The 25,234-nt window shown below is 33.8% G+C and overlaps 1 protein-coding gene across 2 annotated transcripts; it reads right to left on the bottom strand.

Moving 5' to 3' along the window:
• Window positions 1-812: 812 nt before the first annotated feature.
• LOC111046090 (probable serine/threonine-protein kinase tsuA) lies at window positions 813-24,894 on the bottom strand. 2 transcript variants are annotated; one of them, XM_022331579.2, is made up of 7 exons: window positions 24,611-24,894; window positions 19,955-20,184; window positions 18,716-18,959; window positions 15,193-15,352; window positions 13,576-13,658; window positions 9,546-9,687; window positions 813-5,073 (listed from the first exon to the last, which is right to left on the bottom strand). In XM_022331579.2, the coding sequence occupies exons 2-7, from the start codon at window positions 20,174-20,176 to the stop codon at window positions 4,155-4,157; spliced, it is 1,770 nt and encodes a 589-aa protein (XP_022187271.1). In that variant the 5' UTR covers window positions 20,177-20,184; window positions 24,611-24,894; the 3' UTR covers window positions 813-4,154. The 2 variants fall into 2 exon arrangements, with proteins under 2 accessions (XP_022187271.1, XP_039298333.1); XM_039442399.1 differs by having other exon boundaries at window positions 13,576-13,655.
• Between the last annotated feature and the right edge of the window lie 340 nt (window positions 24,895-25,234).

The raw sequence follows: 25,234 nt of genomic DNA, 5'->3' as shown, positions 1-25,234 counted from the left end.
TCTAAAGTTACCAGCTGTAATAAACAGGTCACCTTGTGATAAATTGTGTACTGGTACTAAAACGGTAGTTTGGAGTTGAAGTGTAGTTGATTGGTACCAGCTGTAGATAATGGTTCCTTAGAAGACCTATACAAATAATTATCACTGACCAATCATTGAGAAACTGGAAATTTTGGAAAAAAATATTTACATCATGAAAGAGAGTTTTTCATATTGCATTCATTAATTACTGAAGAATGACAGAATAATTATTTACAATTGATCATTTTTTGAATTTAGCTTAGCTTATATTCATCCTAAAATGGAAGATGGAAAGAATATGGAATTCTGTGTTATTCATCGTATATTTCTTGTACAATCTATTGACAATCAACAACTAATGAACACATTAAATTCATCTTTGAAACACTGATTTAACCTATTTATTTTCAATTCAACACTTTACTGATAGATTACTACCAATTGATTGAGAAGAATATGTAAAATAGTACCATATTTTATATTCATGATTCATCAAATAGAGTCAAGTGTGACATGGGATACATTGACTTTTTGGCGGTACGAAGTTCGCCGGGCAAGCTAGTATATTAATACAATACTTATTTCACATTAACATAAATAATATGTTTAATATTGAATGTCATATTTTGGTGAAAATGTTGTGGAATATTATGGGTTATCATAGCAATTAGAGCCGTATCTAATAGATCAAATTAGATAAGTTGGAAAAGTGGTTGATTGAAATTAGCTGCTACAACTGAGTGTTATGAGCTTTCTAGTGGTTTGGAAGATAAATACAATGAACACACAAGTTTCAAAAAAGAGGTTTATTTTCAGAAAATACATAAGACCAAAATTCTCAAATCACAAATTCAAGTACTGGTATGCTTCAGTTTACATAATGAATGAATTAAATAATTCTATTTGAGTGACATTAGGGTTTTCTTTTTGAAAACATTCTTGTTTTGAAAATGCAAATGCTAGGATAGTATGCTTGAATACATTGCTTATGATCAACTGCAAAAATTTTCAGATCCCTGAACATAATTTTATAAATGAATTTACCAGAAACAAATTTTAATACCTATATTGTTCATTAACAGAGACAGCCGTGTGTAACAGGGTTGAAACGATTTCTAGTTTTATTATAATAAATTACCCTTTCTACTCATTTAAGTTACACTTGATTTATTTTTATTTTCATTGGAATTCGTTGTAACAGACCTTACCACATACGTTGACCTTTGTAACGTTGTACCTTATTGTATTTTTCAATAAAAATAGACAATTTTTCAAAGAAAATAGGTTTTAACATTTTTCAAAGTAAAATAGATATTATTTTCAGTTTATAAAAAATATCCTGCAATTAATTACTCCATGTTTCTATCTGATAAGAAAAAAAACTGTTCAACTACAATAGACTATTCATGAAATAAAGTTGAAACACGTTAAACATAGAAACACTATAATAATAATTTTTTTCTTAAAAAGCTATAGCATATTTTTCTCAGATAAGAATAGATCTAAGTTGAGCAGATTTAAATAAGAAGTCTTCATCAGTACATCAACTCATAGATGATTCTAAATCAATTAGATTTTTTGATCCTGCCCCCAGAACAAAATTGGTGCAACCAAATAAATGTTTGCATATTTACTTTCCGGTTTCAGTCAATGAGAATAATTCCATTAAATCATAAAATAAGAAATATTCAAAACACCATGGTATAAAATATTGCTATAACTTTTAAATGCATATAAAAATAAGCTGATTTGGAAAGTTAATTGAAAATATCACACGTTAATCAAGATCGCATAACTTCGAGTTTCTTGATTTCAATCTTCCAATCTCCATTTTTAATAGCTAGCCCGTATAGATTATAAGTGTATATAAGTAATGAATAATTATTATCAAGGCACATGAATATCACTAAGGACAGCAAAATGAGTTTTGTGCAAAACATAACAGTAAGCAATCTGCATTCTACAAATAATAATTGCTCTCTATTTAAGAAAATAGTATAATACTCCAACTGTTAGTTTTCATTGCATTTTATTACAAAAATAATCAATTTCTGTTGCAATATTCAAGTTCCTAGTCATGTTGCTGATTACGTGTGTGAACACAATATATAATTTATTATAATATCGTCAATGCTATACTTTGTTTCATTAGAGTATCTAGTCTTAGAAAATCAAACATCTATTACCCATCAGACATGAAAATAACATAATCTACAGTTTACAAGAAACGAGGCACTAACTACTTACTTAAACAACGTAAAATATGTAGTTGAAATTGACATATGATATATAATAATTGATATATATATATATTTTGCTTTTATTAGCTGAGCTGAGTTCAAATTCAATCTTTGCCTATGCTTTCAACACTCAAATTTTTAAATTTTCAAAGAATTTCACAATACAGTTTACCGTCATTGAAGAATATGTTTAATATCAACATCAGTACTACTAATATCAAAAGTATTATAATGAAAATAGTTTGTAATCATAACTTAATATTATAATATCCATTCAATGGAGTCTTTTCTGCTTGAAAAAATAATCTGTACACTATACGATCGTAATTTTCCACCACTCAAACACCCGATCCAGAGTTGAATTCACTACAAATCGTGATGTAACTTCAATACTAACATACATTATAATTGTAAGACTTGAGTCATGAAAATAGTGATGATACCAACTACTGTTTCAAACCTTCATAAAAAGATTTACTTCATAACCAAGGAGTGATGCTCCAAAATAATAGTTAATACTAAGGTCTAATATGAGGGAAGACTTGAACGTGAAACCAAACCTTCGAGATAACTTTAAACGGATTCCATTCTGTTGGAATGCAAGAATAAAATATATTTTTATGCAATGAATGTAAGTTATCAGTTGGATGTTTGGGAAATAAATACCAACTCAAGCAGTTTACTTGCTACCAAAACTACTATACTAGTTGAAGAGTATCGCATTCATAAATTAGTTCTATTGATTCCATGTGTAATAATCTTGATACTCAAAATAACTCACCACATTAACAAGGGTCTTACATTGAAATTTGTAGTTTCATCAGTTCTTTGGCTTAAATAGTATACAATGGAATAAATTATCAACAAATACCAGTTAATTAGTGCAAATGGATTTCATTACAATGAATAACTTGTATAAATTCACCGGTAGCTTATTTAAATGCAAAGCGCTATCAAATTCTGAGTATTAGCATAAATATGATATATGCTTGAGTTTTCAAGTGTATGAATATTTTAATATTATTTACCCATCTGACAATTTTATATTGAATAAGTTTTAGGTTATGTTATTGGTTTATTTTATTTCAAGTGATAATTTAATTTAATTTCAATTGAAGTTGAATTATTTGTGTACTCATTATCTACAGTGATTGTTCACTATTATCTCTATTGACACTATTCAATATTATATTATATGAATAAAGAGATTTGAATTGAATTGGAAACATAAGCCCATATAAGTGAAATAGGTATAAGAAGCCCATAACTAAGCATATTCTAACCATATGGGCTTACATGATGGTCATAATTTCGCACTATCTGGCAACACTTTTCGTTAAAAACTTGAACTGTTGCCTTTTTCTCTATGTATTTCTCATATAAGCCGTTTTGGATGTATTGGATGTATATATTTTCATGGCTTAATATTATATACAAAGAGACGCGCAAAAGTCACTGGACGGTTGGAGTTGGTTGAAACCAGACCTAGTAAAATAGTTTTAACCTGTGATGTTGGTAAATAAATATTTCATGGAACATTGTATCAGTAAGACCTTGAAAATGTATTAATGGAAGACATAAAGAACAATTTCAATATAGAAATAGTTGTAAATATTTTTTGTGATGAGAATTTCAAATCTATTCTATTTGAGATCTAGTCTTGCACCAACTACTGTTAAGTGATTTTTGCGCCAATCTGTATAAAATATATTGTGAATATTTTTGGTGAATAATAGAATTATTGTGAATATTTTTGGTGAATAAATAGAATTATTGTGAATATTTTTGGTGAATAATGGATATAAAAATATAAACACAGATATTGGCCACCTGGAAGCCCAAGTCTCAACTTGTTCCATTCAGAGTATAACAGTGAATCAGTGAAACATTGGATTAGACAAGGGTAGCTGAGCGTGATTGTTGAGGGGTGTTTTGATCTTGATACCAAGACAAAACTTCACTTGGAGTGGGCTGATCTCTGTGCACAGTAGGAGGAGGAGTGTAGCTTTGGGATGGATTCTGAGCCAGAGGTTGGCAAGTCATCGGTTGGAGCGGCTGATAAATACATTTCTGTTGAGAGCTATTATCGGTGTTGTTTTCATTGATATTGTTGGGTTTAGGATTAGGAGCTCGGCTAGACGTGATATTGATGACAACGTTCGAGTTATTGTTATTGTTAGCAGCGTTCTTGCGGAACTTGGTGCTGTATTTGTAGAAATCAGCCATTTCAAAGGGTTTGGTGACCTCGCGGTACGGCTGCCATTTGCCTGCCTCAACAACCATATGATTCTTGGGAGACTCATAGGGCACAACTGTGTGGAATGTCACATCGGTCTGCTCCAGGCTACTGACCGACAACTCTTTCTTGAGAAGGTTGTGGGATGGCGACACATTAACTGCAGGTGGTGGAACTTGATGGAAATGTTGCTGATGATGATCGGATTGCACTGGGTTGTTGTGAGCGAAGGTTGTTGATGAGGAGGAGGAGGGTGGGAGGGGTGGGGGAGGAGGGGAAGGGGTTGGAGCCATGACTGGCACAGGAGCAGCTCCGAATCCGCCATTGTTATCCAAGGCTGTTTCATACCACTCTTTTTCACGAGTCTTGCGGCCCAGAGAATTGTCCACCATGGCCAGTGATTGGGTTCTCATGAGACTGTTCTCCGGGTAGGTTTGATTCGGCAGCAGAATCGCTGGTATGATTGGATTCGGTTGAGGAGAATACATCTTTTGTTGAGACTCGCTTCCCTCGCCTTCAACGTGCCAAGAGCTTGCGCTGCTAGTATTCGCCCGCCTCCGATCCAAGCTTCCAAATCTAAAAAAATTACATTCCAATAAATAACAAATATTTTTTCCCCAATACATACTAATACTATGTAAGTTTTCCAAAATTACTAATTGTATTGTCATTTAACAACTGCAGTCCTGTAAGTGAAAGGATGAATTGACAATACAATCAGTGTTAGGCCTACTCAAAAACCTAATATAATGACTAAAATTCAAGATAACAAGGTAGCCTTAACTAGAAGTTGAATACAACAGTAAGTGCAATATTTCTTAAGTACAAGGTGGGGCAGAGCCGACTGACGAGTTTGGAGGGGGCACTGCTCAGCCTGTGGTGGGAGTAGGCAGGCTCGGTGGGCGTCATTGTACAGTCCCGGGAGAATAGTTTTTAGTGTGCATCATGAATTGGACGGGAGAGCATCGCGGTTATGTTGTTCGCGCTTTTTACGAAAATCAACATTCGATTATCGCAGTTCAACGGGCGTTTCGACGACATTTTAACATTCCTGTCCACAAACCCGTCCCATCTGTGAACTCTATCAGAGCGTGGGTTCGTCAACTCGAGAAAACTGGTAGTACACGACAAGAAAGAAGACATGGCGCACCAAGAACAGTGAGAACTCCCGAAAATATTGAAATTGTGAGAGCAGTAGTCGAGCAATCACCGAGGCGTTTTGCACGAAGACATGCAATAGCTTTGGGGATGTCCAGCCGTTCAATTAGGAGGATTCTTCATGAACATTTGTTTTTTCATCCATATAAAATCATGATTGTGCAAAAATTAAATGCCGCCGATTTTTTGAACCGTAAAAATTGTTGCAAGGAAATGCTTCAACGCATCCCGGCAATGGCGACTCTTTTCTGCAGTGACGAGGCTCATTTTCATCTGTGTGGAGCTGTCAACAAACAAAACTTCCGGTACTGGGCAGCAAATAACCCTCGACAACTTCAAGAAAGACCACTTAATTCACCAAAAGTGACAGTTTGGTGTGCCGTTTCTCAATTTGGAGTGATAGGGCCATACTTCTTCGAAGATGACAACATCACCGTCACTGTCACCTCCGAGCGTTATGTCACAATGTTACAAACGTTTCTGCAACCCAAATTGGAAGAACTTGCTGAGGAACAAGACTTGGGGGAATAGGTGCTGATGGCCGCCATTTAACCGATATAATTTTCAAAAACTAGCACTAAAAACTATTTTTCGAGCTGAATTCAATAAACCAAACCATTTTTTTTCTAAGTCTCTCCGTTCATTATTTATAACCCTTTCAAACTCGTCAGTCGGCTCTGCCCCACCCTGTATTTAATTCATAGTTTTATGTGGCAAATTCATGTATTTTATTCAAGTGATGTGTGATTTCATAACCTAATAATACTTTGGGTAACATAAATTTCTCAACATAATTTTAGAGAGAAATGGTACAGGCTCAGCCTAGTGCACTTTCCTTCATAATCATAATTGTATTATGAAACTATTGAATCTAATTTTGTTGAGAAGTTATCCAAGTACCGGGTGATTCAAAAAGTACTTTACAACTTTGAAAATTTATATAATCTTATTAAACAAGGTACAGAGCTGGTTTTGGTGTTGTTTTAAAGGAAAAAACTCCAAGTTTTGACTCGCGTAGTCCGCTATTGCTTGGTCGCGCTGCACAAGCGCTAGCGGCTGTTACGTCAAAGATGGCTGCCTTCACTGGACCCGAGCGTGCTAGCTGTGTGTTTTGGTTTGAAAAACGACATAGTGTACCTTGATATGTTGCACAATTTTTGATACCACAGATTGATGAGGATGACTGAGATCGAAATGTTTTCTTTATGCAAGATGGCGCACCACCACACTATCTGACTGACGCACGGAATTATCTTAATGACCGCTTTCCAAATCAGTGGACTGGCCGTAATGCGCCCCTCGTTCCCCAGACTAACACCGCTGGATTTTTTCTTGTGGGTCTTCATAAAAGATATGGTGTATGTACCTCCTTTGCCAGCCACTCTACCTGAACTTAGAGCAAGGATTTGCGCAGCTGTTGAGCAAGTTACACCTGAAATGCTAGTGCGAGTCTGAGAAGACATCGACTTTCGATGGGATGTCTGCAGGATAACCAACGGAAGTCACATAGAAATTCTCAAGTTTAAGTTAAAAAACTTGGAGTGTTTTCCTTTAAAACAACACCAAAACCAGCTCTGTACCTTGTTTAATAAGATTTATATCAATTTTCAAAGTTGTAAAGTACTTTTTGAATCACCCGGTATTATTAGGTTATGAAATCACACATCACTTAAATAAAATAAATGAATTTGCCACAGAAAACTATGAATTATACTAGTATTATGATTATTGTGTTTTGTAGAATAAATAAAATAAATTCATGAATTCTGACAGTTTAAAGTTTAGGGTGTGATCACATTAGATGCGTATATGTGCAAGTGTACTCTTGGTTATACATGACCAAGCGCGCAGATGAGAAACAAAATCCGGGAAGAGCAATAGGAACACTCACACTGAATGCGTGCACTTGCTGGTTGCGTTCAGTGTGAGCAGCTACAGACAAGTCACAAAATGTATGTTTTCTTTAGGGCAATTCTTTATTTAAAGTCGCAACATGTTTCAATGGTTCTTGCCAGACTTTGTTTCTCGGCTCATGGATGATCTGACGTGCACTTGCACATATACACACCCTCAAGTTAATCAGGTAAAACAAACATCACTGATTAATTTTTTGATAGGGCGATGCATGGCGCTGTGCATTTCGACTAGTAAGTTATATCTCTAACTTAAAGGTTCACTTCGTTATTCAGGGCTACTTGTATATAACAAAAAAAGTAAAAATAATAGCACCCTAATAATATTTATTTTAACACCTGTATTTGTGTAACAGTTGTCACCTGGTCATATGGGACATATATATGAATCATATATTTATCTCATATTGATCAGGATTTTAGAGTTTTAAAATTAAAAAAGTTCAATGAACAGTGTTTTTGTCTTTGAACAATCTTTGTCATCGACAGAAAGATTGTTTATTTCATTTGTTGTCAATATTAACGTAGCTTCTCTTTTGTTTCTAATAACAAACGTGCCGCTTGTGCGACAGATAAAAATATGTACTTGAAATGGCTTTCATGTTTAGCATTGACTGAGTTTATATTAATACCCAAAATTTAGCTTTTGGGGCAGAGCTCGTTCGTTAGGACTGATAGTAAAGTCCGGCTGTTCTGGTGAAAAGGATAGATTTTGCTCTTGTTTTATAATACAGTTTTCCTGTCGCAGTTCGGGCAGTTTAAAGATAATTGTATTATTGAATAAGACGGGATTTGAACCCATTTCACTAGATCAGTTATTTTGGTTTTTAACTAATAATTAACATCGCGTTTCAACCAGTGAATGCCAAAGGGGGAAGCCATCTTCATAAGATAGGTGTTATCCTTTTTGAGTTTTTCTTTGTTAATTTTTCATAACCACAAAGATTGAATCATCATTAGCAGCAAGCGAGTGTTTTCCCCATTAATTTCATTTTAATATGGTTCCCTTATAGTAAAGTAATCTTGATTGTTTTAATGTATATATATGTTAAAGATTCATTAATTAAAGTTCTAGTTATTGGTGAAAGCACATCGTGCTTACATATTTGGTGGAGGCTTCTCCCCCCGTTCCTCATTATGCTTACACAGTACAAAACGAATTGAAAATGACTCTTGAAAGATCAAAACAAGTTGTATTAAAATAAATATTAAAAGGATGCTATGATTTTTTATTTTTATTGCTCTTACTACAATGTATGATATTAAAAATCAAATATTTATTATGAAATATTGAATCGGCCGAGACAACGTGTGTATAGACATCGGTGTCTTATCAGCGCTAAGTCGGTATTTGTGAAAACGGCCATTAGAATGTTAATTCATAGATCAGTCTTGATTGAAGACTTGATAGGATTTTTAAAATTGTAATACAATTCTATTGTAATTTTGAAATAAATATTTTTTCTAGGTTGATAAATTTCTTAATAGCTATGACTAATAACTAGCTTGATAAAATAACAAATAAAACAACAAATTTATGAGAACTTAATTCAAATTCTGACGTAACCAACAAAAGGAGTTTAGTACTCTAACTACTAGAGTCATGGGGCAGAGTTATTTCTAGTTTATCAAGCGAACTAATCCTATTAAAATTTATCAAACAAAACAAATCATAGGTGACATTTTTTGTAACTCAGGAGAACGGCCAAAAAGATTTTGCTAACTGATCGCCCTTCACCAACTATTTATGAATATTATGAATTTCATAAATTACTCCATTAGGGACTCGGTCGGGCAAAAGGTTTTATGGAGAGCTAGAAATGTGGCACTCACCCACAACTATTAATCCCAAAGCACAGGGCACTTTTCATGTTGCCGAAAACCAAATTCACAAATCAGAATATTAATTCTTTTTGATGCGCTCTATAACCCGGATGTCTAACGAGGAAAAAAATTGAGATGAAATGAGATACTGACCTATGCTGGCTGCGATATCTGAGATTGCACACAGATCTGTCATCTTCAGTTGAGCTGTACCCATGTCCTGAGTTGGAGTGATGACTTTTGGAAGGATTTGGAGCTGTATTGTACCACATTCCATCATTGGTTGGCAGGTAACCTGATTGAAGCAGGAAAATTTGTTTAAGATACGGAAATGGACTAGAAATAGAACATAATAAACACGATCCAATAATCACACTCAAAATAGTAATTTTATATTATCGTACGACCGATCATAAATAAATAATTAAATCATACTTATATCGTCGAATGAAGGTTGGAGTTTTCCCGCATTCTGCAGGATAACCTAATTTTGATAAAATTCCACAATTTTATTTGTAGGTTACAATTGGTAAGTGTTAATGGTTTGACCTCTGAGTACGGGAGAGTTGTGACTGGAGTACCACAGGATTCTGTTTTAGGACCTTTCCTATTCTTAATATTTGTGAATGATTTCAACTTTAATGTGTCTAATTTGTCTGTGTTGTATGCTGGTGATACGACTCCCCTCTGCTCGGAGAATAGTCATCTCTCAGTGGATTCTTGTTTGGCACATTCACTTGAACAAGCTGAAGCCTGGTATAAGGCTAACTCTCTGGTTGTGAACGAAAGTAAAACTGAAAAGATAACGTTCACACTGAAACCTGTACTTGATATAGATGCTTCACGTTTGAAACCTGTTAAGCTTTTAGGAATATATTTAGACAGTAAGTTATGTTGGGATACACATATTGATAATCTTTGTAAAAAGCTTTCAAGAGTAATTTTAATCTTGAGAAAATTAAGAAACTGTGTGAATAATGAGGTATTGCTCACTACATATTTTGGCCTTTTCCATGTTCATTTATGTTATGGTGCACGTCTGTGGGGTAATTCCAGTGCTGCAAATAAAGCTTTCATTTGGCAAAAACGAGCTATCAGAACAATATATTTATATTACAAATTATTTGTAATATAAAAAACTATGTATCCTGTACAACTTATTTTACAAATTTAAAAATAATGACTTTGACATGTATCTTCATTTTTCAAAACTTGATTTATGTCAAGGAAAATTTAAATCAGTTCACTTCCAATGATACTGTTCATACATTTAATACAAGACATGATAACACTAGATATGACTTGGTAACACCATAGAGAAACAATAGCATAAGTAGATATCCCATGGTATAGGGCGTTTATGTCGCAACTTTTACTGTTATCTCAAGCTGATAGTCCATGTAGTTCTTTCCTGTGAAGCTTTATGACGCTGGTAGTCTCTCATATTGTGCCGTTCATACACTCTTACCCGGTCAAAACAGTAAAAATCAACAGTAATTGGCTTGAAAAAACAGTAAAAATCAACAGTAATTGGCTTGACAGTAGAAGTTGCGACATAAACGCCCTATACCATGGGATATCTACTTACACTATTGTTTCTCTATGGAAACACCGAGTGTTATACTAAGCAAAACACTGGAAAGCCACAGTTATCTACAATGTAAACTGTATAACAAGCTGCCTTTGTCCATTAGATTGTTGCCGTTGAACATTTTTAAAAGAACTGTTGCTGGATGGCTTGAGGTTACAGGGTTTTACTCAACAGATGAGTATCTAAATTGTAATGATTTTATAAATGTGACAAATTGACTCAATTATTTTTAAAATGAAAATATTATTTAACTGACGATGCCTATTGTTAACTTGTTTTATTTTATGGCAAATAAAGATATTGTAATTTTACATATCTTCATTACTGGTATCGTATTATATGTGATCTGAATAATATTGTAAAATGTTTCTTCCAATTACATTACATTATAATCGGTTCACTTTCTCATCAACTTTTGTTCAAATGACTGCATTCATACTTCTCTGGAAACCTTTTCTACCATATATCATATTTTCATTATTGTGCCACAAATAATTGATGTGATAGAATTCTGTAATATAGTGTACTTTCTACTAATACAAGGTGAGGCAGTCAAACCGCACGTTTTAACACTGCTAGTGTAGTAGAGGGATCCATATTGGGTGAAACAGCAGTGAGCGCAATGTTCTAAACGTTTGGAAGTTAGTAACCATGGAGAGGTAGACTGATGATCAGCGCGGTTTCATTGTCACAGCATATTTAGAAAATGGCTCAAGTTTCATCCGTGAAAACGTTTGTTCCACCTAAATATTCGATTCCCACGTCATGCGCCTGTTCCAAGCAGGAAAGCAATTTCCATTTGAACTAACATTTCAAAAACAATGGGTAAAACAATAGTAACGAGGGGTGGTTGAGTATGAACCATTAGTTCGCCATGTCTTCGAATTGAATAATTGGTCCATATTCTTTTGAGGATGACAATGACCACGCAGTTACAGTAACATCAGTTCGCTTTGTTCAAATGCTGAACAACTTCTTCATTCCTGAGCTTCAACGATTTCCTGTGAATGAGAATACTTACTTTTAACAAGATGGAGCAAGAAGCCATATGGCCAGAGTATCAATTGACCTTATCAGAAATCTTTTTGCGAACCGCTTGATAAGTAGGAATGGGAGGGTATTGAGTGGCCTCCCCCATCACCATATCTAAGCTCCTGTCATGAGGATACCGCAAGTCAAAAGTTTTTGAGACTCATCCAGCAATAATACAGGAATTAAGAATGCGGATAACACAAGTAACTCGTGCAATAACTTTAGAGTTGTTACGGCTATAGTGAAGTCCATTTTATAATGGCAGTGAATAAAGATAAGAGAACAGCGATGCTGATTCTCTGCCTTGAATAATTATATTTCTACATTGTTAAAAACAGATTTGGCATCGTTGCGGAGCTAGAAAAGGATAGTACCACCTGCTTTGTCGAATGATAGACAAGGATAGCAACACCAAAGTTAATCAAATACTGTCATTATAACATGGACCTCACTATAGTGAGAATATCAGTGTGAGACTTGGACAATGGTGCCAGATGATGGTCGCCACTTTAATGGAGTAATATTAAAAAGTAATAATCTTTCTGTATGAAAATTTCCATTTGTGTTCTAACGATTTGTTGGAATACATGACGTGAAAATATGTTCTGTGAATTTTAGCTTAATACCTAAAATAATCACTTTTGACTGTCCTACCTTTTACAAAATGGTTAAATTGAAAAATGACTTTATAGCTCTGGCAGTTCATAAAAATTCAAAAAAGATATAGCACCGTGTAGATTATATAATTAATTTTTAATAGTAACATTTATAATTTGGCAGTTTATAGTATTGTATAAGTATACTATAAAATAGTCTATAATAGTATATAAGTGTGAAACTATTTTCACTAAAAACTCAAGTTTCAATGCTCATGTCATCCTGATTCTCTTTCATTTTGGAATAATTCTACATGTCTGATAACTACTGTGATTTTATATCATTGAGCAACTCTTTGGCTGAACTCACACTTACGCGACTCAAGTCGAGAAGAGACTGCGACTCTAGTCTCTTTTCGACGAAGCATATTTTCGAATGGTGACACTCAGACCAGACTCTATCCTCCGCGACCTCACGACTGTGAGACTGAGTCGATCGTCGACTCGACATGTTGGTTGAGCCTCGACTTGGGTTGCATAGTATCATGCATTTTTAATGAAAGTGAGGTTATGTTTTTCGAAAGTTATGTTTTATAATTTTAGATAAGATAATAATAAGAATTAGATAAGATAGTATATTCATAATAATGATTATAAAATTTGTTATATACGCAGAAGTGACGAATTGGATCTCATATTTTATTTTTATTATTGTGAGGTCAGAAATGGAGTAGCATGGAACTGAAGTAGTGACAATGAGCAAGAAAGTCGTAAGGTCAAGAGACTGGAGTATCCTCGACTGGAGTCGTACGATTTGAGTTGAGCCTTACTTGTAATTCGAGATGCATTTATAAGAAATTTCTTATTGGCGGCGTGTATCTGCGACGATGCGACTAATTCTGTGACTATGAGATAGTACATAATTTTTGTGTTATTAAAATTCATAAATTTTCAATTTCAATACCATGTTCTGCAGTTGGAGCTCGCATATCGGGAGATGGCTGCCATGAACATATGCTAGTTGTATGTGGCCGTCCCGGCATCCTACTGGAAAATACAACATTCATTAATTAAAATTGATGAATGTAATGACACTCATTAATTAATTGTATAAAACACTATAATCATAATACTATTATGACATTGGAGGAAAATCTAGGCTGAGCCTGTACTATTTCTATCCAAAACTTTTGATAACATGTTAATGTGGTCCAAAAGTTAAGGTTATGTAATCAAACACTGCTTTTCACACTTGATTTTCGGTCCAGGAATAATTATTTGAAATTTTTGAATTTTGAAGGTTGATGTTATACTCTAACCTAAATGAATCACAAAATGTATCACAATAAATTGATACTTTAGAAATATTGCACTTATTCAAGAAGAAAGGTTATTGGCAACCAAGGTATGATCACATTGTTCCTATTCCATTTTATACAACACACATTCCAGAAATATAGGTTATTAAGGTCACATTTTAGAACAATTTACACCACAAAGCCAAGAAAGCAAAGACATTTTGAATTAAGAAAGAGTTAATATGAACAACTTGAAAATTTAGAGCCGAAAAAACACACGCTATACACTTCAGTATAATATTCTCTTACAGTTGTTCAATGCAGTTATTCATTTGAATGATATAAAAATCATATAAATATATAATTGTGAAAGGGTCAACAGGCTCAGCCCAAAACTGTTCCATTCCCAATTTTCAATATGAATGAATTAAAGTATTTCAATTATCACTCACTTATAATCTATAATTTTTAATTGTGTTAACGTTGCGGTGGTTCTGAACCCACCTATAGTCTGTACAAATTAACTTGAAGGAATATGCGGCGCAGAGAAATGGAGGGAGATCAGCCAATTACAGTGATGAATAGAGTCATAGGTAAAAGCGCAGTTGCCAATTTGCCGATTAGAGTCAGTCAACTGAAGGATTCCAGACAGGAAGCTCCGTAAGTTTAACATGAGCGCTTGAATACTCACGAGAAATATTAGAGGAATGCTGGCTGGTTAGAACGGCAACTTGGCAGCCGTTGTATCCCTACCTCTGTATGCCTTCTCTGCTGCGCATGTCTCTCCCAAGTCAGAAGTTAATTTGTACAGAGTATAAAGCTGTGCAGGTCCACTCATCTTTCATCATTATCCGTCTCATTACCCCTCCCCTTCCACACGCCTGGAGCACATGTGTAACCCTCAGCAAAAAAATTATGAATAAATGAATGCGGATTTGCAACAATTGTAGCCTACTAAAAAACTTGGAAAATTTGAACAAAAATTAACCTTCTTAAGTTCAAAGGTTATTGAGATATTTAAAATGTGCACAATTCAGACTATTTAATGAAATATCTCAGGAATTATTGGAATATCTCAATAAATATTGGTAGCACCATTCGGTCAAATCTTATAAAATGATAAATTTGGAGTCCAATGTAACCGGTCCCAAGTTCATTATATGCAATGTTTATTGAGATGTTTGAAAAAATGTGCACAATTTATGAAATATACAAATATGAAATATTGTGATAAAGATCATGTTCACTTATGTATGTGACCCTTACAAAAAATGGCAACTCACGTTTGAATGTTGTGCGTATTTTGTTGATGGCCCTCATAGTATCGAGAGTTGTTGTAAGTGTTGGAGTTCTGCCTTAAAATCCTTCGATCCGGATTGGAGATCGTGGACAACTGATTCTGACTGCCACTTCCACTTTCTGGACCATCGCAGCAATCCCCATCTAAAAAATATAATTGTATTGATTTATATTTCTACTATTATCTGTTAAGATTCATAAAGGCGGATTTTATTGATATTCATGAACCATAATATATTGGAATTCCAGTACAATTAAAGCTAGGGGAGCTCATTCCTAACTCGAGCATTACAAGTAGTGATATAAAATTCCCGGGAGTTTGAGATCGAGGAGATATTCCCAGGGAATTTAAGGGAAATATTCATTGTACTTGTTTTATTAAACCAAGTGTCAATCACAAGTTTACGTTACATAAACAGAGATAATCCTGGATACGCTAGTTGTTAAAATAATTCAGTAACTTCAAGTTTACAGAATGATCATTTCATGATAGGAATAGTGAGGAATGAGCACTTATTTCCAATCATTTAATTGTATACTACTATTATCATACAACTACTTTTATGTTTAGAAAGTGAAATCTGTCAGGTAATAGTGATGTGGATCGGGAATATTCCCAGTGGGAAGGAACTTATGATTTGGAAATATTTTCGAGGCCAAGAAATTTTGGGAATTTAAGGGAATTTATGGGAACTTAAGGGAATTTATAAAATTGCTCTAAAAATGATTGAAATTGATCAATCTCACTCATACTTTACATTAATATAATCAATAAATCATCATTCTATTTGCTATTGATCAATCTCAGCCACATTTTAAATTAATATAATCAATAAATCATCATTCTTTGAGTCTGTTTTTGCTCACTCACTCACTGTTTTTTAAATACTCGTATAGTCCAGTCAATGAAAGATTATAGAGGGAAAAGTTTGAAACACAATTTTTGACCCCGCAGCTCTTTTAAGGATAGTAAGGGGGTAAGGTAAACATATCAAAAGTCCTCACTCCTACCCCCAGTGCTAAGATGGTAGGGCCGGTGGGGGTGGTTTGAAAGTGCCATATTTTGTTTTTTTTTCTATCTCGAACAATATGCGCCTTGTCGAACACATAATTAAAGATTGCAAATTAGCCTACAAGTTTCATTTCCAACATTTTTCCATATCTCTCATAGTTTTCTAGGTATGAGCTCTCGAAGGTATCACATTTTGAAGAAAACCTCTTCCAGCTCCGATTTTTTTATCTTTTTGGCCTTATAACTCTTCAACGATTGTTTTTGGATTTATTATCTACTCTAATCTTTATTTAGGGGTTCATTTGTTTTTGTGCGGAGAAATTGAATAAAATCATGCAATGAAAGTTAAATTACACTCAATACTTTGTTGACTTTGTTTACCTGATTTACAGGCATTAGTAAGTAAAATAAGTAAGTAATTAGTATTAGTAAGTAAAAAATTTGATAAACTTGTAAGACATCAAAGTAGCATGATAATAGTGGTGCAATTGAATGATTTGGAAAATTTTATTGAGTGATCAGTTTTCCTTCCACCTTTCATGAAAATGATCAGTCTATGAACTTCAAATTACTGTTTTCTTTGAACCTATTACAATTTATAAGTTATTCATCCTTATATTTCTTACATAAATCTGTTGTACAACAGGTGATTGAGACCTTGTGTAGTAAAAAACGTATTTTTCGGTCATTTTAGATTAAAGAAATTATAAATTCCCTTAAGTTCCCATAAATTCCCGGGAATTTATGAATTTTGGAAATATTTCCCTCAAATTCCCAGGGAATATTTCCTCGATCTTAAATTCCCGGGAATTTTACATCACTAGTAACCATAGTCGGCAAAACAGATTTTATGGTATAATAATATATTAATTTGCAGAAAATAAGCCTACAATAATTTAAACTCCAGAACAAAGTAGAAGGGGGCCTTACTTTGAGTGAACCAGTAAAATTTATAGTATCCAATTTCAGTATTGATAATCAAACCAAATATGATACCGTACTATTTTTTACAATTTAATTAATTCATTTAATTCACAAATGAGACATATTTTTTTACCATTGATATTTTAATATCAATATAAGTGATCATCGACTTATTCAATGTAAATTATTTTAACCAAATTATATGCATTGATATAAGTGAGCTATTTACTCTGCTTCAATGAATCGATGATTTATTGATTATCATGTGAAATGAGACTGAATTTGATCAACTCGAACTATTTTAAAGCAATTTTATAAATTTCCAACACTTCTTATATATTCCCAAATCATTCTTCTCAAATCTCTCTTCCTATGCAATTATTATTACAACATCAATACAAGAATGCAAGAAACAAGAATTATATGAATCTACCTCATCATCGACTTCATAAATGAAGAAACTCTCCGATACATACAGGGTCGCAGTTCTTCAACATGATCCTACCACATCTAAAGTGTGTTCACTTCGAGGTTGAAACAGTATCTGCTAATGAAGCAATAGTATGTAGAATTAGAATACATTAAAAATATATTGATATTCCAACATTTAAGATATTGAAGTTTCAGTGTTATTACCTCAATTTACTCATAAGGTATCTCACCCGAAGACACCCTGGGTAAGAACCCTACATTGATAATTCCCCAGTCAATCGACGGTGGTGGAAACAGAAAAAACCAAACCAAACCTAAACCTACTAAACTAATGCCCGGTTGCAGAGTCGTTACATAAAATCAAACATATGTGAGACATAGTTTAAAATCACTGACATAAATGGTTGGTCGTTGCACGGTCGTTTGCGGAAGCCCATTTAGCTATATATCTCGACTATTAGCATCACACATAAGTCACACTGCAGCTCTATTCACTTTTTTCCGTACATGCTTCTATCCAACCAATGTCTTGGCATCGGGCAAAGTTTCAATCGACATCACTGTGAACAGACCTAAAAGACCTGACATAAAATTGATTAACAACATGGCGACTCTTGGCTTTTGGTGAGATTTCCCACCATATTTAGCAATTTGGAGGTTATAAACAACAAAAATTTTGTAAACAAATTTCAAATAAAGCTATCATAACTTCTAATGATAGGGAGAGAAAAGATAATTTACTTATATACAGATGATTTGTGAAAATATTTAAAAAAAGCTATCACAAGCTCTAAAATGCATTTGGCGGGAGTAGATATAGGATTTAACAGCACGACTTCGTGCCCATAACTTAACTGCCCGTTTTTAGCTATTGGCGACATAAATAAGCTCTTTCTGACGACTGTGCAATGAAATCATGTGTCTAATTCAAAACCATTGTGGCGTTTTTAGTTTTATGGGAGCTATAGTTTACTTTGACATCTGTTCAACGGAAAGTGGAGTTATAGCTTCGTAAATGAGTTGACTGCCTGTTTTTAACTTTATGTGACGACTCTGCAACCTGGCATAAACTATGTATAAGTTATTGTATATATTTTTTATGACTGACAATAAAATAATTGTTTCTATTATAGACCTACCAGAATCAAGTGGAGGCCTTGGTTTTTTCCTCTGCTTTAGCTGTCCTTTTGTGTGATTGGCCTGTCGCAAGAGAGTGAGACGGGCGTCCAGTTCAGTGAGTCGTCGCTGGCTCTGCTGATACATGAGCCGGTGCTTGCGACGCACAGATTTCGACGCCGCAGAGTCACTCGCCAAACCCAAAGCGGCTTCGGCAATGCCATTCTGAATTTTTATTTCAAGTTCTAAAGCAGCAAGTGATTCCTCCTGTGATAAAATAAATTTTAATCAGAGTAACAAACCACATTTTTTAAATATTTTCACATGATAGATACTTTTCAAGTGCGATGCTACAAACATGTAAGAATACAGCTGACTTAGTTAACATAGTTTGCTATTTCTTGTTGAATGTCATTATATCATGTTTCATCACTAGAGTTCAATTCTGTCAATTAAAGCCTGTATTTCGATCTAAATATCGGTATTTTCTATTTCAATATAATTGACAGAATTGAACTCTAGTTATGAAAGATTATAACACGAGATTTAACAAGCAAAAACAAATTATGGTAACTAAGTCAGCTGTATTTATCATATCAACCGGGTCTACAGAGAACTTTCAAAGTGTAAACAGATATTTTTATTTGCGTCCTCTTCAATTAACAGTATGAAAATAGGCAATGGCAATATGGTGAATGTTGTTAGAGATTTTTCTTTACTATCGGAGAGACATTAAATATTTATGTATTTGTTGATCAATTGTTGATGATCCGCTCTTTTTGTTTGAACGAATGAACAGGGAAGGACTTTCAAATAGAAGTAGTAATAATAATAATAATTCAGCATGTTATCTGTGTTTATGAGCTGTACTTCAAGTGTATAATATGTTCTTGTTCTTGGCTCAACAGTGAGTTCTCTGCCTCATATTCATTTTTGTCTCCTTACTTCTTCACATCATACTTAATTTTTCCATCTTTCATTCAATATTTTTCATGGGTAATTAAATTATTGCTTTCTCAAATATTGTCATGTATGTCATCATGTGAACTATTAACTATTCAGATTGCTACTCTTTCCTGCACACAGGCATTTTACCCATGCTTGGAAAAAAATGTTTGTTATTTTTATTTGGAATGCAAATGCATAAATGTATAATAAAAATCTTTCAATAATGTATATTTTTAAAGCAAAAAACTATTATATTCTATAAAAATAGGTAGTTTTATAATCGGGAAGTGCGTGGAAATCACAATTCTAAGTACCTCTTTTGATTTTAGCTTGTTGATGAGATTTTCAGGAAGAGTAAAAGCAGTGCCGACTCTCCTCCTGAATGCTGGTGGACTCTCGCCAGGTTCGATTGGAGTCTCTGGTGGTAAAACACCAGTAAGCTCAGCTTCCTGTATGCACAAAGTCTTCAACTCCTCATTTTTTTCACGGAGCAGAGATTCCAATGCCTCTTTTCTGGACTGAAGACTGGCAACCATTGTTCAAACTGAAAATGAAGAGTAGCACGAGCTATTACTAACACCTTAATAAATATTTGAAATGTTAGTACTATAACTCTAATTACGTATGATAATATTTTTAGACATTCTTAGGCTATTGGTAGAGGTGATTTGAAGATGGTTGTGGAATTTGTTTTGCATCAGCTTTTCTATTGAAGTGCGAATTGAGATTCCGTTTCATAATTTAATTTTTTTGGTACTTTTATCTCTGCTAACTAACCTTAAGCAGATCCGAGATTTCTTGTGTAAGGCTCTTACTATACGAACGTAATAGACGAGTAAAGCCAGGCTGAAATTTATAAGAATATACGGGCGGAATTTTTCGGCGTATTTTTACCGTCTGGCGGAATAGATGCGACCGAATTTACGCGTCTCTAGGCGTAAACTCAGTTCATCATTTCAAGATTCAGCTCGTACATCATACAGTCTTCCCCATATGAGGCCATGAATTCCGTAACGAGCGGAAAAATTTGGTCGCGTTTTCAATCAATCATTCAATCATTTTATTCAGTAAAAAGCATTACAAAATTGCTCCCGCTGAACCTAAAAGATTTTTCAGAAGGTGCCTACAAATAATAAAATACATAAATAGAATGAATGCTAACTTTAACAATAAACTAAGGAAAAAAATTATGTAACTGGGAGTTTAGGAATTTAAAATGAGTATGGGGTATTAGATGAACTAAGGATGATTAATGGGGTGGTACATTATAGGGTTAATGGAAATTTGCAAAAATGGAAAACTCAAAAACTTCAAATCATAAAACTAAATTAAATTTAAAATAAAATAAACTTGATAGGCCTACTCTATAGTAAGTAATCATCAAAAGATATTAATTAATCTTATTCAGAGTTAAGGATAATACTAAACAAAAAATACAATAAGTGATCGGGAGTCTCAAACGTTAATTATCCATCCATATAGACTAGTATATGAAAATTGTATGATATATAAATATATATTATGAAAAATTAGATAGTCACTCTAAGGCGGCGGTGTTTCACAAATACTAAAATTCATTTTACCAGCAAACAAATATTTATGTAGGCCTAATTATAAAAATGAAAAAGCAAAAAATTAATGATTTTTCTCTATCTAGTGTAGACTAAAGTATTGAAGCAGTAGTGTCACAAATGAAAGTCATTCACAATGACAAGTTGGAAAATATCTTCCTTGGAGTAATCTCGGATGATGATAGGGAGCAAATAAAACAGTTTTGGAATAGTGTATTTCAATTAACTTATTCCGTACAAATTATTATATCTAGGAATTGAATATACACTGAATGCCCTAAGATTATATTGAGGTATAGGTGCAAATTGTCGGTAAGATTAATTATTTCTGTACATTAATGCTAACTTCTATATATAGAATTTTTTGGAGTGAGTGTGTGAAAAAATCGTTGAACGGATTGTTTATCATGAATTGTGAAATTTAATCGGTTAGATACGCACATTATACATTTGAGGGTTCTGAATTGGATACGCTCTACCCTGTCTAATAGGTAGTTTGCAGCACATCCCCAAGCCTCGATGCCATACCTAATTAAGGATTCTGATAATGATTTATCAATTAGATATAGGCAATCTGGTGGTATATTTCTATGTAAAAAGAAGATTTGAGCACTGATTGCACGTAACTTTTTCGAAATATAATCTATATGTAATTCCTATTTTAGTTTATCATCCAAGATTACACCAAGGTAACGGGTGTTATTTGTAACTTTCAAAGGGGTACATGTGCAGGGATCACCATTATTCAAATAAAGACACTTACAATCATGATTTTTTATAACTGGAGGATTAAGAACTTTAGTATGGGGTGTTTTGAAGTGTAGGACCACTGTCTTGGATTTTTTTATAATCAAGTTCCTATCATGTGATCATCGAAGAATATTATTATAGTCATCTTGAATCAATTTTTCGGCTATTTCGAAATTTTTATGGACTACTATCAAAGCAGTGTCGTCTGCATACATGAAGAGCTCTCCATTTTTTATCACAGATGGCAATCCATTAACGTGAATATTATATAAAATAGGAGCTAGTATACTTCCCTGTGGTACTCCTACGTCGCATCCATAAGATTGACTAGTGTATTTATCTAATTTTTTCAAGAAAAGAGCGGTTATGTAAATAATTCTTGAACCAATCATAATAATTGTAACCAGAAATACCAATCTTATTCAATTCATTTAAAAGAAACTGGTGATCGAAGGTATCAAAAGCCTTTGAATAGTCAATGAGTATAGCCAGTCTATTATTAAGATGACAGTTAATTAAATTTGTAAATTCGACAAGAAGCTGTTCAGTGCCTTTTCCTTTTGAAAACCATATTGAGAATTAGTAATTATTTCATTGCCTCTAAGGTATTTGTTGAAAGATGCAGATACATATTTTTCAAAGATTGGGAGTTTAGCAATAGGCCTGTAATTTGTTAGACAGCTGCGAGGTCCACATTTGTGTATTGATTTGACTATGGCTTTCTTTAATGGCTCTAGGAAAATGCCCTTTCTTATACTCAAATTAATCAGATTAGAAGTTGAATTACATATTTTTTCTTTTATCGTCTGCACATCGAGAACTCTTATATTATCAATACCTGGAGATTTGTTTTTATTCAAGTTATTGATTATTTTCAAAACATCATCTGAGTTTGCTTGTTTAATATAAAGACTTTGATTTGTAGGTGTGTGTATATTTTGCATTAGTATATGCGGGCATTTGTGTACTATATTGTTTACGTTCCTCCTGAATGATTCCGCAAATTCATCACAGATATTTTCCTTAGAAAACAAGCCATCAAACTCACGTAAGATAGAGTGGTCAGAGTCATCTCTTGTCCTTCGCCCCAGAATCCCATTTATGCATTTCCATTTCAGTTTGATGTCGTTCTTTGTATTTTGAAAGTTCATTATGATGAAATCTCTTTTTTATTTTTATTCATTTATTCACTCTATTTCTGAACGCACAGTATTGTATTTTAAAAGTTAAATTATTCCGTCTTTATAATATGGGCCTAAAATCAGGATTGCCCACTGTGAATTTTTAGCACTAAGCCGCAATAACTTGTAAAGGCTCTTATAACGTCACGCCACCAGTCAATCGTCAAGTGTCCGAGCGAATTTGGGGGATTATTTCTTATTGCGTTCATTATACTAGTCCACTAGGACTAGGGTCATCAGATTGTGGCGGTCGGCCACCAGGTTTTACCGTATCGAATGGTGTCTCTCTATCCGGCATCCCGAAGTCTCACTGGTGTCCCAGTGTGCTTTACACTCGGCCACCAATGGTCGCTTTCTGGCGACCCACTGTTAGCTGAATGTAATACGAGCCTTAAACTCAGCTCATCAAGATAACTTGGAAATATCGATGGTAGGTCTACTTGAGCTGAGAACATGATTGGCCATCCAAGTTATAGCTACGTTGTACGGGTACATTGGCACATTACGATTCAGGCAAAACGAGAAAGGTCAAAATTCATACAAATGTTTGTTGTATTGAACAAAATTTCCTATAGGAAACATAGTGATGATGGAAGAATGCGTAGTCCTATTATTTGGTAAAAGATTTACGGGACATGCTGAGAGCCTCTGTCTAGTGGACCCATCACACACTCCACGATCATACATAAGATATTTGATTGTTTATAGTCGTTTTGTTATTCCCAACACAGGTCTAATAGAGCATAATGTTTTTATTCAAGTTGATCAAATATTTAAGCGACTATATTTTGATCATACTATGACAGTGTAGTGAGGGCCATATACTCTTCAAGTTATATTGAGGCTTCCTCAACCATTCAATGCATATTAGAAAGAATGTATTTCTTTGTTAGTGAGTTGAAGATTTGCAACAATCAGTTTTAGATAGTCAAGTTAGTTGTATTATATGTTTGACACTGACTAACAGTACTGTCTATAAGCCTACTGCCCAACATTATTTGTCAAACTTTCATTAGTGATTGCATGCATGTATCCATTCTACTTATACTTAGGCTATATGGTATTATTCCATTTTATCGAATTCGTAGATGTCCCAAATCAGAAAAAATGTAATGAAAAGAAACTCTAAAACCAAGAATACACAAGCCTAAACATTCTTGAAACAAATTCAATCTAATAATGATGTCACAAAAATAAACCTTATTTCAAAAATAAGTGCAACAAAACGTGGGAACGATTCACTTTTAAATTTATCCACGTGTAAGTTACACAATTACAGAAATGTATTGATATTTATGATTCATTGGACTTGATAAAAGATAAGGCGTCCACGTACAACAATAAACATACCCACATGACTAAAATTGTCATAGTAATGTCTAGCAGGGACTTAACAATTCACAATATTATACTGAATTTAATAATTCCATTTCCTTTCAACAATAAATGATGAAATAAATTAGCTTACCTATGTCGTTTTCCGAAGTCATAATCAAGAGAACAAAGCACAAAGGGAAAGGTTAGGTACTTGAAAACTTGAATGTTATGAACCAATTAAAAGGTGGAATGACTTATGAATGTAGGATATTAGACTGGAAGAGTTTCTAATACGTTCAAAACAACAAAAAACTTTTTTAAGCTAAATAAAAATAAGGCAATGAATAAATTAGTAACTTAGGCAAACTATTTCTAATTAACGAAAACACACAAAATCTCTGAGATAAAAATGGTAGCCTAGTACACAAGGGGATCTATGCCAAACACAGCTTGGTAATGCTCATGCGTATTTAACGTATTCGTTGAAGCAGCTCCGTTGGATCAGGCCCCAATCAGGGAAGGGAGTGCCTTGACAGTGAGGTCCACGTTATAATGGCAATGTTTGATTAACAAACATTAACAATATAGTTATGTAAAACCCTATTAATGGTATTTTTCTTTTTCATTTCATATTTTATTCTACTTTTTTCATTCATAACCATTTTTGTCACTGTAATTATGTTTTTGGGACAAATAAAGATTTGATTTGAACAATGGTATTTCTATCCTTGTCTATCATTCAATAAAGCGGATAGCGCTATCTCTTTCTCGCTTT

The sequence above is a fragment of the Nilaparvata lugens genome, chromosome X (assembly GCF_014356525.2).
Source record: "Nilaparvata lugens isolate BPH chromosome X, ASM1435652v1, whole genome shotgun sequence".
Taxonomy (NCBI): Eukaryota; Metazoa; Arthropoda; class Insecta; order Hemiptera; family Delphacidae; genus Nilaparvata; species Nilaparvata lugens.
This window is presented reverse-complemented; position numbering and strand designations above follow the sequence as displayed.

Excerpts from the sequence above, each read along its gene's own strand:
- LOC111046090 (XM_022331579.2), bottom strand. The coding sequence starts at position 20,176 with ATGGTTGCCAGTCTTCAGTCCAGAAAAGAGGCATTGGAATCTCTGCTC. Across the intron at positions 18,960-19,954 it reads ACAAGCTAAAATCAAAAGAG|GAGGAATCACTTGCTGCTTT; the intron begins GTACTTAGAATT and ends ATTTTATCACAG. Across the intron at positions 15,353-18,715 it reads AAGGCCTCCACTTGATTCTG|ATGGGGATTGCTGCGATGGT; the intron begins GTAGGTCTATAA and ends TATATTTTTTAG.